Genomic DNA, 16,412 nt, shown 5'->3' on the forward strand with positions numbered 1-16,412 from the left:
ATTTTATTTTATTTTATTTATCTACTGGAAGAATATCTACCTTAATAGACGAGAAGCACAGGTAATTTACAACCGGGCTGTAAAGCGCCATTATTGAGATATTACCCAATCCTCCATCCCATCTGCTCATATTTTCAGTTCGCATAAATGGGGCCTATGGTTCCTTGATCCAGACCATTGATCTGTTGGGACCAACTGCTCATTGACCATTGCCCAAAATTGTCCCCCGTTGAGCAATTCACATCCAGGTGAGAGAAGAAACAAGATTGGTGGCTTGGATCTCCCAATATATGACTTTTTCTCCCTTCTTTCCTGCAATGAAACCATCTTCCATGGGGCCCACCAGAACAATGGTCTAGATCATCGCTCTTTCCTTGCTGTTCCATTTTTCTGTTTTCGTCGATAAATTTTTGGTTCTCGCTCTCTTTAAAAAGAAAGAAAAACAAAAGAAAAAAATTTATAGAAGTCTAATGGTGTGTAACTTGAACCGTATTAGGCTCAACAATCAAAGTCCAAAGGCTGGGGACAAAGCCCGCCCTTAATCACTACCTGAAAAGGCACAGTAGGACTTCTGTCTCACCATCGACATGAAGTTCATTTAGGCCCATTTGGATACCCCAAATAAGTTACTTCTTTGAAAAAAAAAACACCTTACAGCAGATAAGTAACTTATTTCAAATAAGTTTGGTTTATGATTAGTTATAAGTAACTTCTTTTACTCAAAGTTACTTAATCACTTCAGCTAATTCTTTTAGCTTTTCTACTTTTCATAAGTTGTTGAAGAGAGAATCAAGAGAGACATAAGAGAGAAGAAGCTGATATATATATATATATATATATATATATATATATATATATATATGTTGTTTACCAAACATCCTATCTGCTTAATAAGTAGAAACTAAGATAAACTACTTGAGGCATAAGTAACTTAAGTAACTTACTATCCAAACGTCCCCAGGTCCCCTTCGAAACAACAGTTCACATTAGCACTATTTCTTACTAACTTTCTGCCAATGTATCTCTGATCAATCATTGGACAAGATAGATGAACAGTCCGGATCATCATGTGGCAGGCTGAAGGGACACGCCTTCTGAGCAGAAGAGAGAAGCTGCAGTTGGAAGCAGGGAAATGGTACCCGATGCTGCATCTGTGTACCAAAGCATTGAAGACAATTGACAAACAGTTGGATACAATTGCTAAGGATGCTGGAATTGATCTCCAGGAAAAAAAATTTGAGTTTAATCAAGAATCTTTCTTTTAGTAGAAAACAGGTATCCTGCAATATAGGCCGTGGGGAGAGGGGGAGAGGGGCGCACGTCTGGAGTTTTCATGGCATTATAATCTGCTGGCAAGCCGATGCTAACACAATGTTAAACAAATTGGCATAATAAAGGCACACTGAAATCGTATTTTCATTAATTATCTGCACTCGGCTTCGGCGTTCACAGAATAAAAATCTATCCATCTGGAAATTTGGCGTGATGGGTCCTGTTAGCAGCGCTTCTTGATCTCAAAGGAATAATCAAGTTCCAAATGGCATCTTTTATCATCGTCTTCAAACTGCATCAACAGACTGGATGATGAGTGAGCAGCAGCATTAAAACAAACATCTTATGCTTTTCTTTTCTTTTTTATTTTGGAAGGCAACGATTTTATTATCAGAGGCCAAGGCCTGAAAGAATCCAATCTAAAAAAATAAAGAAAAAGGAATACAGCCAACCAGCTTCAAAAAGCCTTTGCACATTCCGTTACACACATTTGAGCCCTTTTGGATACATCCCCTACCCACCACCTTCTTTGATTCCTAAAACATCTGCTGTTCCTTTCTTCCTATAGAGTCCAAATTCCAACCAAACACAGATATTTGCCATTTTACCTTACCTTCCTTCCCAATTCCTCCCCAATGCCAAGCCCCAAAAAAAAAATTCTTCAATGCAGAAGAAAACATGTGGAGTGCTGACATTTGTCGGACTATTACGGTAATCAAATTGCTTTTACAAAAGAAAAAGAAAAGAGAGCCATTGAAATGTACCTTGAGCTTTGCTGAGTAAATTCCCCGTGCAAGCACACCAGATGGAGTAGTCTCCTCTTCCAAGCTATGTACATAGGGATCCCGCTGCGGAGCAAAGGTACCCAACATGCCCTTACTTTGATCAACTGACATCCAAAAGAAAAGGACATTGGAAGGACTTCAGGTTGCAGACAAAACTATTATGGCATATGAACGCTACCATTAAGAATTAAGAAACACTAAAGCAACTGCCCAATCTCTACTTATAATATGCGCCTTGAATTTCCTGGCAATTTGAACAGAAGCGGATTGCGTCCTGCCCCTGCCTGGATGATAATCCGTCCAGGCAAGGCTCTTCCACAAAGTCCACTGCCCAGATTTTTTCTGCCACACCTTCTCTGGCCACTGCCACACCACCATCACTGTCTCTCTAGCAGATTTCTAGGCAGCCATCTCTTGGCAACACCCATCTTCATCCATCATCAAAAACCATCTCCACCCAACTACAGATGGCTCGGCGAGTTCGAGAGCACAGGTGCTGCGCCGATAGGACTATCTACCCCGAGCAAGTCACAGCCAATTGGAATGAAGGGATTGATTTTCTAAAGAGCAAGTAAAGACTTTGGCTCTACACATAGAGACCCAATTTCTATGAAGACAAGTTGAGTCTTTGATTGGATGCATAATGCGACTTGAGGTTCTGTCGCTTGAAGATACTGATTGAAAATTAAAGATCAAATCAATCTACAACAAAGATCAAAACTTTGACGAAGAGCAAATCTACGACGAAGATGTGTCTGTCGAGTATTGAGACTTTGATGAAGATCCAATCAACAATGAAGAGCTTGAAGAATACAGTGGAGAAGCAGTTGAAAAGGCATAACCAAATGTACAGAGAACAAGACAATTACAAGCACAGCAATCAGGATGACCTCCCAATCCTTGTTGATGTGTCATCTTCTCAAAGAAGAAAATATTGCCAGGGCACATGAAATCTTACCTTCTGAAAGTTCTTTACTTGAAAGGGATTTTTCATTCCAAAAACCTACAGATCTTGTAGGTCAAGAGGTGATTGTTCAAATAGTGGATAGTATGATTGACAACCTGAGAACAATTCGTGCAGAGGTAACTGTTGAATCCAACATTGTTGGATGGAACAAGCACGATTTGACTGAAGACTGACAAATGTGGCACTGCTTATAATGTGGATTGCCATGGATCTGAAGTTTCTTTGGAGATTACTATGAACAGAAACCCAAGGGCGATTTCTCCAAATTAGGGGAATTTGATGAACCCGCATAGGGCTTCATAAATTTGACATCTGCCATCACAAGATTTGTCAGCCTAGAACTGTGTTGACTGTTGGCCCCACCAGCACCAACGATGCATTGACATCTGGGCCAATACATGCGATGACACACGATGGATGGCCCCCCACATGCTTGTCTAATTGGTGGAACACTTTTGAGATATGTTTCTTATTATTTTATTGGCTTAATTAGGATTTGACTAGAGTAAATAGTGTCCTTTATAGATTTAGATGATAAGTCAACACACTGTAATTTCTTTCGTTTGCTTGCTCTTTACTTAGAAGAGAATTCTCCTATTTTTAGTAACTTTGGGCCTTTGGCTCAGAGAATCTTAGAGAGACTTTTCTCAAAGGTTATAAATATGTAAAGGGACCTGGAAGTTGAAAACAGTGAACTTGATTTGAGTGAACATGAGTATATTCATCTCAGAGTTAAAGCAATGCATGTGGAACTTATGTGAATGAGAGAGAGATGGGGTCTGTCAGACAAGTGCAAGATCCAGAAAACAATTATCAGGTGCACCAGAAAGATGCATGGTCCCAAATTCAGGCCTCTCATCAGGGGGCCACATTAAATATGGACCCTCAGTTGTTTCTTTGTCTAACCGCACATGTTTCTCAGAAAATATTCACCACTTGACTGGACAGCCTTATTTTTCAGGCCAGGAACATTCACAGTAGGCCCCACCCGATGGGCAACCCAGGTCTCATACCAGTCTTCCATGTTGGCACCTGTTTGGTGAGGCCCTTTCTCCCTCTCACTCACACTAGTCTCATAAGTAGCAATCTAGAGTCAATAGTAAGGTGGTCCAACCGAGAAACAAGAGAACCTAATAGTGGCTACGAGGATTACTATCTTTAAGAGAAAACTTGTCTGCGTATAAACAATCAGGCTTGAGAGCTGCAGGTTGCATTTGCCATAGTTTATCAGATCTAAATTTTCTTATATTGGCAATCTGAATTTTATTAAAAGAGAAAGCAAACAAACGAAACCGGCTGAACAATACAAGAGCCTGTACTAAGCCAAAAAGAACATAACACTCAAAAGTACCTTGAAGCCCTCCCTTCCAAACTGTATTTGAGTAGGTCAAGCCAGAGACAATGTTGTGCTGAACACTGAATGTCAACTTGAGACAATACTGGGATCCTTCTCTAAGAGTAAACAGGACTCTGCTCTGATTCTCATTAATAGGTAAGGGTGTAGTTATCTCTGCACAGTTCTCAGTTATGATTCCTATGGAATGGAATTTTACTTCGGGTACCATTTTATCTGCACAAAAGAAAAAAAAAATGATGACGACGACAACAATGATGATAAAGAAAGAGATCGTGAAACAATTAAAAACAGAACTGCTACTGAAGATGAAGAAATGATACAGACCATTCAAATCACCATCAACACAACCAAGCAACTTCTCCTTCCACCTTCTTAAACTCTCATCTTCCTGCAGAATAAGAGAACTTCAAAAGTAAAACTAGGGAAACTCTAAACACTGATTATATTCTTTCCCGCATTCAACAAACAACAAAAACTACTCTGTTGAAAATTTGGTCCTAATAATGCATGAAAAATAATTATTTCCAAAAAGGGGCGACTAGCTTGCTCCTACATGTGCTCCTTCGATTGCTCTCGTTCAAGACTACTCGGCACTGCATCTCTAAGTCCGCAACATGAGGGACCCAACATAACAAAAGAAGCAATTCATGACAATGGATTCCCAGAGCAAATCGCAAAGTGCTTGAAGGTTATTCTGTAACATAACTCGGGATCCGCATTTTCTCCACAAAATCATTCTATGAAACTGTAAATTCAGAAGTTAGCTTCAACAAGGCATTGCCAATTACCCAAGACCCTTCCTGCAAAAGCCCATCTCCACTAAAAAGAAGTTGCAAGCAAAATAGCTCACTAGATAAGTGAGTCCAGAGTCTATACCCATTTCAAGGAATGGCCCGAGTGCCTTTAGCACACAAGGTTGGATAGATTCCTCCCCTCCTCTCACTTGTAGGCTTGTGGCCCCTTCTTCCAAGGGTTGTGTCCTAGAGTCTTTATTCGGGATCCTAGTGGTGGATAGTAGGTTAAGAATCCTAAACTACGGGTGTTGGTAGAACAAGATTAGAGGTTTTTTCTATGGAATTCCAAGTGTTGGAGGTTTTTAGTAGGTTTTCTTGCAAATTTTTTATTGTATGAGAGATTTTGCTTGAAGTTGAGGAGGAAAGAATCCCTAGAATGTCAAAACAGCCAAAGAGATGTGCCATTGATGATTATAATTCCCTCCATTTATAGAGTTTGGGCTAGGTGTGGACTTGATAATTACCACGTAATAGGTTTAGACATGGGATATTTATCATGCTTCAAGGCAAAGATTGTGATGGTGTTCCTAACTGGAGATGCATTTCCTACATGAATGACATGCATTATAGAATTTATTCTTTAGAGAGCTAACATCCTAGGACAGAGTTGTAATTTAGGGAAATTTGGCAAAATCCTTAGGATTTCCCTAGCAAAAGAGATGGGCTGGTACGTCTCCTCAAAGCATCAAGATCACAAGATAGTATTGCGAGTTGTGAGACATCATGATCACGTCTTTTAGGAATGAAACAAGGGGTATAGAAGAGGTCATTTGTAAAGTCAAGAGTTTTGTGTTGAGTTGGGCGGATTATGTAAAGGCTGCCGTTGACGGCTCTTTTTTCTAAGCCCCGCAGCAGGGGTTGTATTCTCTGTCTGGGCTATTTACAATTAGGCAATTAATAATTCTCAGATGATGTATTAGCAGTGCATCAAAGATGCAGTGTAGTCATTGATTCTCCTACGAGGCCACAATTACTACAGGCAAACATATTAATGATGAGGAACACATTTTTGCTTTGCTATGCTACTAATACTTGTATTTGCTTTGCCATTTTGCCCAAAGCCTAGCTGAGGAAGAATCTCTCTTTCTCGAGGCCAAGATATATCCAAAGATGGGGGCCAGAGAAATCCTTCTTGTGGAAGCCGAGGGAGATCTACATAGCGGAGTTCTTATCGATCTAAAGGGAGAAATAGAGGTCACCCTTCGTCCCTCCCCGTCCAAGGGAATGATTGGAAAAGCACTAGGAGGTCTAAGTCTTCCTATCATAGAAGGGAAAAAAGGAATCGAAGCACCAAGACAAGGGCAAAGGTAAATCACTAGATAATCAAGGCAACTTGACTCTGCTCGACTGGGAGGAGGGAGGAAGGGGTGTGGATTCCGACAAGCAAAGGTAGAAAAAAGAATGCTCCCAGGAATTGCAAGAAGAACGGGGAGCCCCTCTTTGAGTTGCCAACTCCGTTAGTTGACCAAATCTCGAAGGAATGGGTGGATATCAATTTCTTTAGGGTTTTTGGTCACTTCAGAAAGGTAAGAGAGGTCATTATCCCTAGGGTTAAGGGCTTGTCAACCATTCTGGGTTTTGCTTTTGTCGGGATAGAGTCCGTAAAGGATATGAAAAGGGCCATCGAAGGCATGGCCGATAGATGCTTTTCGGGGAGGGAGATTGGAGCTTAGGAAGCCTACTATGGGCCGGGGAAGGTTAACCAAGAAGGGAGGGAAGGGAAAGGAAATTTAGTTTCTAATAGCAGCGAACCTCAATCTCTTCCCTCTCAGCAGCTGATCTCTAAGGGGCTGGTGAAGGAAGCAGGGGCATGCGGTGGGGGTCCATCTTCCTTTAAAGGGGCTCTTTTGGGGATTCGTCCTTTAGGGTTATTATTCTTAAGCCTGTTGTTAGCCATCTGCCCAGTTCCAAGGTTTTTCCCCGTTATCATCTATGTTTCTAAGTCAGTTATGGTGTCTAATTTAGGGGTGTTTGTCCTTCCTGGAGTCATAGCCAATGGAGTTGCGTTGCAGAGTTGAGAAGACTCGAGAACTAAGTCGATGGTTTCAACTTAGTTTCTTGGTTATTTGAGTCCCCTATAATTTGAAGGAGGATTTCCTTCTGTCAACTTCAAAAATCTATTTTTTGGATTTCCCTCTAACCCATGGAGAACATTGATGATGCCCTCTACGTTGGTCAACTCTACCTGAATGGCCTTGTTCTGTCTTTCTAGGTAGTCCAACGTTCGGATACCTAGTTTCATCTCTTAGATCTCCCGCTAGAGCTGTAGAATGAAGAGGTCTTGGTGGTAGTGGATTCTGGCCTTGGCGAGGTTACCATCATTAACGATGCCACCACTAATTTGGTGGACCTTCGTCGGGCGACGAATTGTGTCCGTCAGAAGAACTCAATGCCTATCCTAGATTCCATTCCAAATTGTGTTGGCGAAATCCATATTGAGGTTAAAATCCAACGTGTTTGCCCTTCGACCAGGCTTATTGACTCGTTGGTCACCAGAATCCATGGCAATATGGATGGGAGGCTTTCGGGTCTAGCTTGGCAACCCTCAGGGAACGAAGGAGCACCTTGTTCTTGCTCCCACGGGAAACCATCCGGCTCTCGTGTGAAACGAGATATGCATTTGTAACATGTGTGAGGGACAAGCAGTCGATGGCTATGCGAATACACCTTCCCCAACCGCCCCCGCTACATGGAGGATAGCTGTCCCCTAGTGGGTTTGTCCTATCGTCTACAGCTCCCAGGGACAACTGTCGTTTATTGAGTGAATTGATCTCTCCTATCATAAGGCCCTCTGTTTCAATGGTTGTGATAAACCCGGGCCTTCACTAGAGATCTGATTAGAGCCCTTCATTGTCTCCTATTACAGAGGATGACTTGGACGGGTCTCCGCCTCCAAAGAGTCGAGAAGTTTTGTCCACATGTCAAGGAGTCTACCATGCTAGAAACGGTGAGTGGTGGTGTTGCTATGATGACGTTTCCTGCTTTATTGCCTTTCAACTCTCTCCCTTCTATATGTATTGCGGTGAGATGCCCTTGGGACGTGTGGCAACAAGAGAGCATCCATGCACTACCTCCGATGGACATGCCCTCTCTTTTGCGAACGTGTGGCCCTAACTATGATGTTGACTGCTCCTTGGTGTCCGATGGCATTTACTCCTATGTTCAAGGGAGTTGTATCATTGTGCTCTTGCCCAATCCGGACGCTCCAGTTGTATTCCCTCTCGCCGAGGCTGGGAGTGTAGTGGAAGATGATGTCAAGCAAGCATTTTCTCTAGCTGACAAGAGATCCCATCTTAAGAGAGAATGCAGAGATCTAGAACCTCTCCTGGACACATGTAGGGTACCCGCCTTCTCGTAAGCCAAATGATGGCCTTCTTTTGATGGGTATCTCCAATCCTTCTCACCCTTTAGTTCTTCGTGTGTCATCCCCAGCTCATGCAATGAGCTTGTCTTTTCCCCCTCGTGTGCACAACCTCCACTTTCCAATCACATGAGATTCCTCCTTTCTTTCCCCATCTAACTCGGATTCTTTTCACACCCCAAATTCCTCTCCCATCCCACTCTGGGTCTCTAGTTTCTGGGAGTGAGGCTCCTTAGTATGAGATGTTTGGTCCTTTGGTTGTTATCCCCTTCTCTCCCATTGAGTTTCCTTTGAGTTCTTGTTCGGAGTTGGGTAGTCATTCTTCCGATGCCTCAATTCCTCTCTCTTCTAATGGGACCTTGGACATTCCCCTGATTCGGGCAGCTCGCATAGAGGAGATAATCCATAGCTATTGTTAAAAGTAAGCGATGGGTTAGGGATGCTCTAGGTCATGTGGATGGACAGTTAGGGGTGGTCTTTGGGGATAAAAATAAGGATTATGCTGCTTTATTCCAAATGATGGAAGCTACGGGTCTCCGTCTTTCCAATGTGGAGGCAATGTGTCGTTCTCCCAGAGTTCCAAAAGGGGACAGTGAATTAGTGAACCTCAGGATGGATCTTGAAGGTGAGTTTGAAGCCATTTTGCGGAATGACAAGAAAGGAAGAGAGGTCATATTGGGGTCCCAATGAAGTTTCTTACTTGGAATGTTCGTGGGTTAGGATGCCCTAGAAACGCATCCTTGTGAAAGATTTGTGCAAGTGTTCGAAGGCTAGTATCATCGTCCAAGTGTCGAAACTCCAGTCAGTGGACAAGGGTGTTATGCGGTCTATTTGAGGTTTTAAAAAAAAGGTGTGAATTGGGAGGCTCTAGATTCCATTAGGGCATCATGAGGCATCTTGATGCTCTGGAATCCGTCAATTTGGGTGAAGGAAGAAAGTTGAATTGGGGTCTTTCCCGTCAATGTTCTTTTTCAAGAAATATCTTCTAGTTTTAGATGGGTCCTATTAGGAGTGTATGGCCCGAATCATCCTTCTCTTCACCCTTCTATTCGGGAAGAGCTCTCTTATATTCCAGATCAATGGCCCCTCCCCTGGTGCATGGGAAAGGACTTTAATGTGGTCCACCTCATTTCAGAAAAAATGTGGTCCACTTTGCTAATTGGGTCCTTAAGCACAAACCTATGGACATTCCGATGGGAAGTATTAGATTCTCCTGGTCTAATGAGTGGACCTCCTCGGCCATGTCCGTATTGACAAATTCCTAGTTTCGCCAAGATGGATTTTGAAATTTCCTCTTTCCTGCCAAAGACGCCTTCCCAAGCCTATCTCTGATCATTGTCCAATCTTATTCGAAGTTAATGAGATTAACAGGGGACCAAGACCCTTCCACTTTGAGCTAGATTGGCTTGAAGTAAAAGGGTTTAGGTCCTTGGTTTCTAATTAGTGGTCCTCCTTTCATATTGTAGGTCAAGTGGGTTTCGTTCTCTTAAAAAAAAAAAAAAACTGCTTAAAGCTAAGATTGTCTCGTGGAAGTGTTTCTTTGACATCCGAGAGCAGGATATGGATGAGTTGCTAAGGGAGATTCAAGTTTTTAATATTAAGGAGGAAGGCGGTCTTCTCTCGGATTTTGAGCATCTTTCCAAATCCAAGTTAACTTTTGACTATCTCTCTAAGGTTAAAGAAGAAGAGATAAAATGGCGATAATGCTCGCGTGCGACCTCGTTAAAAGAGGGAGATAAAAAAAACTAAGTTTTTTCATGGCAATGCTAGTACCCATGCTAGAGCCAATTCTATCTCCTCTTTTGATTAATGGTATTCGTTTAGTGACAAAAATTCTATCTGTCAATCCATTGTTAAGTATTATTTTGACTTGCTTTCGAATGAGAACGGGGATAGGCCTTCTTTGGACAATCTGGATTTCGATTCTCTTCCTCCCGAAATGGCATCCCGTTTGGAGGTGCCTTTTTAGTTGGTGGAAATCAAAGATGCTATTTGGGATCTATGTTGAGATAAGGCTCTTGGCCCGATTGGGGTTTCCCTCTGGCTTTCTTTCAATCTTTCTGAGATTTGGTAAAATTGGACTTTTTTGCATTTGCAAATCATTTCTTCGAATCTTCTTGGCTGTCCTTGGTATTAGGTTGTACTTTTTTTTGCCTTTATCCCTAAGGTTAACGATCCGTACTGTCTTTCGAATTTTAGACCTATTGTATAAAATCCTTTCTAAGGTCTTAAATTAGGTCCTCTCGAGCATTATCTCTCTATATGAAAGTGTTTTATCTTAGGAAGGCAGATCATTGATAGTGTTAGATTTGGAAAAAGCCTACGACCATGTTGATTGGTCTTTTCTGGATTATTTGTTGAGGAGGTTGGGTTTTGGCGTGAAGTGGAGACGGTAGATTCACAATTGTGTCTCCTCGACCTCCTTTTTGTTCTAATTAATGGTTTTCCTTTTGGTTTTTTTAAATCTTCTCGAAGTTCGCAACAAGGGGACCCCCTATCCCACTTTCTCTTTGTGATTGTATTAAAAGCTCTCAATAGGATGTTATCCACGGGGCAAAAGGCTGGTTTTTTAAAAGTTTTTTCTGTTTTGATTTTTCCACTTCCGATCAGTCACCTTCAGTTTGCAGATGAAACCATTTTGTTCTATGAAGCCAGGGAATCTATGGTTGCCGATCTCAAGATTTCGATTTCTTGGTTCAAGATTGTTTCAGAACTTGAAGTTATCCCTTCCAAGTCAGAAATCCTACGAATTCATTTTTTTTCAGGAGAAGGTAATGCAGGGGCATTTTCACACCAGGCTTGATTGGGGTGGCTTATGGGATGCAGGGGCACACTCGAGGTGGGCGACCCGTATAACCCATGGATTTGGGGCTCGTGGAGGCGAGTGGCTCATGTGAGGCAGAGCCCATGGATTTGGAGCCCACGAGAGGGCGGAACCCATGGATTTGGGGCCCACAGGGAGGTTTCGATAGAGGACCTAACCCATGGATTTGGGGCCTAGGCTATGAGATAAAGGGATTAATGTGATCAATGTGATCACACACTAATTTAGGCCATTTGAATAGGGATAAGAAGTACAGAGGGAGGTTAGACAACAATGACTTAAATAAGGGTAAGTCTACCCCCGAAAGAGAGTAACTTACTCTTTCAGGGACTTAACTTCCTCTACATCCTTTTTACAATTTTACCCCAAAGGCGAAGCGCTAGCTTACCCATAGACAAAGGTTGCCCAAGATAAGAAAAAGGAAAGAATCCTACTTTACCAAAAATATTAGTAAAATTGGATACCTCCTGATGCAGGACAATTAACCACTTGCTCTAAAAGCTCGAATTGATAGAGCATGACAAATTAAGCCCTTTATCTCATAGCCCAGGCCCCAAATCCATGGGTTAGGTCCTCTGCCGAAACCTCATCATGGGCCCCAAATCCATGGGTTCCGCCCTCTCGTGAGCTCCAAATCCATGGACTCTGCTTCACATGAGCCACCCGCCTCCACGGGCCCTCAAATCCATGTGTTACACGGGCTGCCCACCTCGAGTGTGCCCCTGCATCCCACAAGCCACCCCAATCGAGCCCGGCGTGAAAATGCCCCCGCATTATATTGGTAGATTTTATCACCTAAAAGGTTAAAATGAAAAGAGGTATGCCACCCTCAATGAGGGGGGAGTTGGGATTAGACTGCTGAAACTTGTGATGTAAACATTGCACTTTTGGGCAAATGGAATTGGAGGTTTGGTGCTAAAGAGACTAGTTTATGGAGAAACTTAATCGCTTCTATGGGACAAATGCGATGGGTTGGTGGATTCAATGATCTTTGCCTTATCGGGCCTCTTTCGTTTGGAAAGCGATTGCTGAAGTTGCCCCCAAGGTCATGGAATATGCGAAATGCAACCCATTTTGCATGGGCTAGCTAAGAAATGTAAGGTACAAAGTAAAAATAACTTGAGTACGTCATCATCATAGCTTTTTAGAGTTGAGAATTTTAAAGCCTTTGCAAGGAAAGTTGCACACCAACACATTTTGGGTTAGAACCCAAACCATTAAACAAGACAAAACAATCAAATTCGCTACCTTGGAGTAGAAACTATATCAACCTAAGCATTGAAAACATGATGTGTCTCTTGGGTGATGCCGAGATCTATTGATGGTTTCTTTCTTGCATGGTATGGAGGTGGTATCAGAAAAAGAGGAAGGATGTTGGCTCTGTTAGCACGCCTTTGGACTATTTGGGGTAGGAGGAACAACTAGTGCTTTCGGAACCAGAGTGGGCCCCACTTGGAAGTGTTTAGAAAAGCAATGATGCTTGCTAAGGAGTTGGCCTCTTAATGTCTCTTAGGTGTTGGTTTCTCTTTTTGCTCAGGCCTGAGCTCGTATAGTTCCTCCCTTTAGGGTTTGTATAGTTGTTTTGCCCTTTGGGCCGTTTAACAAATTTTATCACCTTTCAGAAAAAAAGAAAAGAGAATGCAAAGACAACAAAAACACTGCCACCCATGGGCCCACCGAAAACCTAAAACTGTCTATAAACAACACTTAATTGGATCAAAGCTTTATAAAAATTGTCATACTAAATCTACTCCGCAAGTGAAATGAACATCTTATGTATCCTTTGGGAACTATGACGTTTTATGCTTAAATTGGTGGTACGGTGAAGATACATTTGACGGACCAACAGCAGCAGAGCAAGGTCAATCCATATGAACACATCGAATTTTGTTCATCATGTATCAGAAGAGGGCATTGAATATCTTGATCAGATACATTTGATTTTGTTTTTAAATATTTTCTCATCTTGATCTAGGATGCCTGCTTACGGCTCAACGGTTGCCGGTCCTCAGTCCCTTGAATATCTCCACAATAACCATCAAACTCCACCATAACCTCTTGGTCTTTGAGATATTCTGAAACATGGGCAAGAGATGCAAACACCAGCATTTAGTTATCATTTATATAAGGCAGCATTTTCTTTTTTCCTTTTTTAAATGCTTTTTTAAGGCAACATTCAGTTATCATTTAGCATGAGATACCTGCAAAACTGACAAGTGAAAAATATTTGGCTCACACAATAGCTCATGCTGATGTGGTGGGTATCTGGATAACTTTTGAGAAGGTGTTGGATACCATCAGGTTAAAACTTCATGTTCTCCAAGCAAAAACTAAGCCTATCCAAGAAAGTTATTATCTTTAGTTAGGTCAAACCAAGTACAAGTGCCACTTATTTAGGGAACTCAACTCTTTAGCTAGGACGACCCTAAAGACCCTTCTAGAAGCCACACATTACAACCTTTACCCATGATCCTAGCCTTCCAAACTAAGACACCTGTCATTCATCTAAGAAAGTTATCTCTTTACCTAAGGCAATCACACAGTAACTTAATAAGGTATAAATGCTATACCATGTACGTGGAATTTTATGCAAGTTTTTCTTCAAGCCATGCATGCAAGTTTATACCCCTAAGGAAACTGGCATGCCTAATTTATATGTGTAATGATGCATCGTGTCCCATTTCCATGGTCTAAAAAAATAGTCCATGCATCTCTGTTCATTCATATGAGTGAAATAAATGATATATCATCACATATCCTCAAGTCTTCCTGATAGGAGTCCCTACTCATGGCTCAGTGGTAGATTCACAAGAGTTTCAATGCAGAGGTCATGGGTTCGAGTACCCCTTGTGGGGTGTGTGTGTGTAAATAAAAAAGCACAGCAAGGCAAAAACTGTAATGGATTTTTGAAAAGATTATGCAACACTAGAAGCACATGGAGGCAATATTTCACATCTTCTCAAATCCCGCAAACCTCAAAGTTCATTCATTTCACCCTCATCACACAACAACTAAAAAAAGAAGGAAAGAAAATTCTTGTGATTTTGACAACATAAATGAATTAAGACAGGATAAGAGCAGGCACTACATAAAACCCAAATCACCAAAATCGAAATGCTAGACACTCAAGAACATGAATCAGCTACAAAACAAAGAAAGAAAGAAAGAAATCTTCAAAATGAGAAAAACCCATTTTAAAGCAACGGTCCTTTTCCTTTTCCAGTTTCCACAGAATCACAATCCAAGCATATCCAGAACTTGTAAAACCAAAACCAACAATCAAAATCTTCAAAAAATAAATAAATCCCACAGACACAATCAGAACGGCATTCTTTCATTTCTTAAATTCACACAAAAATGCAGAAAAAACACAAACCAAAACCCAAGAAGTAGACCAGAGATTCCATGAACAAAGCAGGAAAGAAAGGGGAAAAACAAAAGAATCATCAATGAAAAGAAAAAGTAAAAGAAACCTTGTCTTTCTCAATCTGTTGTTTGAGAGGAATCAAAGGGCCAGGAATGAACCCACCACCACCAACACCAACTTCTCCTTCATCATCATCATCATCTTCTTCTTCTTCTTCCTCCAACACAAACTCATTATCATTTCTCTCCTTCTCAGAAGCTTCATCTCTCCTACCATCAGCATCAGCAGCAGCAATCATCTGCTCTCTGCAAATACATGAAGCAGAAGGACCTGCTTCCACTCTTCTCCCACTTTCCATCCCTCCGAATTTTTCACCACAATCCACACCCAAATCCCTCCTCCCTCTTCCTCACCTCAATTCAAACTTCAAACCCACAAAAAGGAGGGTTTTAGCTTTTGAAAGGGGGTATCCCAAACCCCTGCAAGCCGCTACCACTGGTGCTTGTTTGCCACTACTTACTACGGCTTCGGTACCCGACGGACCCGGTCTAGAAACGGGTCTATCCGGGTTTGGGTCGGGTCTATGTTTGGGTTCATCGTTTTGGACCCAGTCTTAAAACAGGTCGGGTCACGAATTGGCCCAAGATTGATAACTCCCCTTCCATCCAAAAGAGATATACAGAAAAGATTAGCCAAAAATAGAAAAAAAAAATTGGTGGGCCAATAAGTGGTGTGTGATGTGTTGGGTGTTGTGAGGCTCACCTTGATGTATGTGATTTATATCTATACCGTACATCTTTTTTCCCCAGCTCATTGGAGGAAAGTAGTCCAAAATTAAGCAGATCCAAGTGGACCCGAATTAGGTGGTGTGTGATGTGTTGGGTTGTGGGGCTCATCTCCATGTCTATGGTTTATATCCATACACCTGCCCATCCTCTAGTATCATGTCACTCGAGCACACGAGTTAAATTGAGTTGAGCTTAGCATGGCTTGGCTCGGCCAGTAGCTAACCCTAGTTTGAAGTCAGCTCGGCTCAGTCCTCGAGCTTGATTGGCCAACTCGGCTTGATTCGGTGAGTAGTTCTACCCCATTCAAGCTAAGTTTGGGCTAGTATGACATTTTCTTCATTTTCGCAAATGCATAAAATGCATTTTTACAGAATATAAAACAATAACAATAGTTTATAGGTATTTCAACAGACACTTGGTAGGTAACATCAAAATTAAGATATGAGAGTAGTTTTATAATATAAAGTTTTTTTTTTTTTTGTAGTGATTTATTTCGTATCCATTCCTTCCTCTCCATCAGTTAATCCTACGAAGAATGTATGCACCAAAAATAACACTTTGTTGAGTCATTTCATCAAACACTCAACGAGCGGTGTTAATATCTAAAAACTGAGTCACCAAGTTAATTTGAGTCGATTCGAGTTGAGGTTTGATTCTATTTGAATTAAGCTCAGGCAAGTTGAAACTCAGGTCAAAAAATTTTCGATCTCCAAAAACCAGCTTAACATAGTCTGAATCTAATTTCAAGCAGAAGCAAGTCAAGCTTTTCCGAGTAAGTCGAGCGAACAAACTGAGCTAACTCAACTCATGTAAAACCACTTACTGTAAAAGTTGATAGAGAACCAATGGTGTTTAGATGTATATTATGAGACTTAATACTCACCGTAACACTCTAAC

The 16,412-nt window shown here is 41.6% G+C and overlaps 1 protein-coding gene across 1 annotated transcript; it reads right to left on the bottom strand.

Moving 5' to 3' along the window:
• Positions 1-1,235: 1,235 nt before the first annotated feature.
• Positions 1,236-15,219, bottom strand: LOC131245807 (rho GDP-dissociation inhibitor 1-like). Its single transcript, XM_058245516.1, has 5 exons — positions 14,834-15,219; positions 4,706-4,769; positions 4,376-4,594; positions 2,037-2,161; positions 1,236-1,564 (listed from the first exon to the last, which is right to left on the bottom strand). Exons 1-5 carry the CDS (start codon positions 15,083-15,085, stop codon positions 1,496-1,498), a joined length of 729 nt encoding a protein of 242 aa, XP_058101499.1. The 5' UTR covers positions 15,086-15,219; the 3' UTR covers positions 1,236-1,495.
• Between the last annotated feature and the right edge of the window lie 1,193 nt (positions 15,220-16,412).

Source organism: Magnolia sinica, chromosome 5 (genome assembly GCF_029962835.1).
Source record: "Magnolia sinica isolate HGM2019 chromosome 5, MsV1, whole genome shotgun sequence".
NCBI classification, from domain to species: Eukaryota; Viridiplantae; Streptophyta; class Magnoliopsida; order Magnoliales; family Magnoliaceae; genus Magnolia; species Magnolia sinica.

What these genes read in the sequence shown, in the direction of transcription:
- LOC131245807 (XM_058245516.1), bottom strand. Translation starts at nt 15,085, where the DNA reads ATGGAAAGTGGGAGAAGAGTGGAAGCAGGTCCTTCTGCTTCATGTATT. An exon ending in TGTTGATGGTGATTTGAATG is followed by an intron (nt 4,595 to 4,705) that starts GTCTGTATCATT and finishes TCTTTTGTGCAG; the next exon opens with ATAAAATGGTACCCGAAGTA. An exon ending in TTGGAAGGGAGGGCTTCAAG is followed by an intron (nt 2,162 to 4,375) that starts GTACTTTTGAGT and finishes TTTGGATGTCAG; the next exon opens with TTGATCAAAGTAAGGGCATG.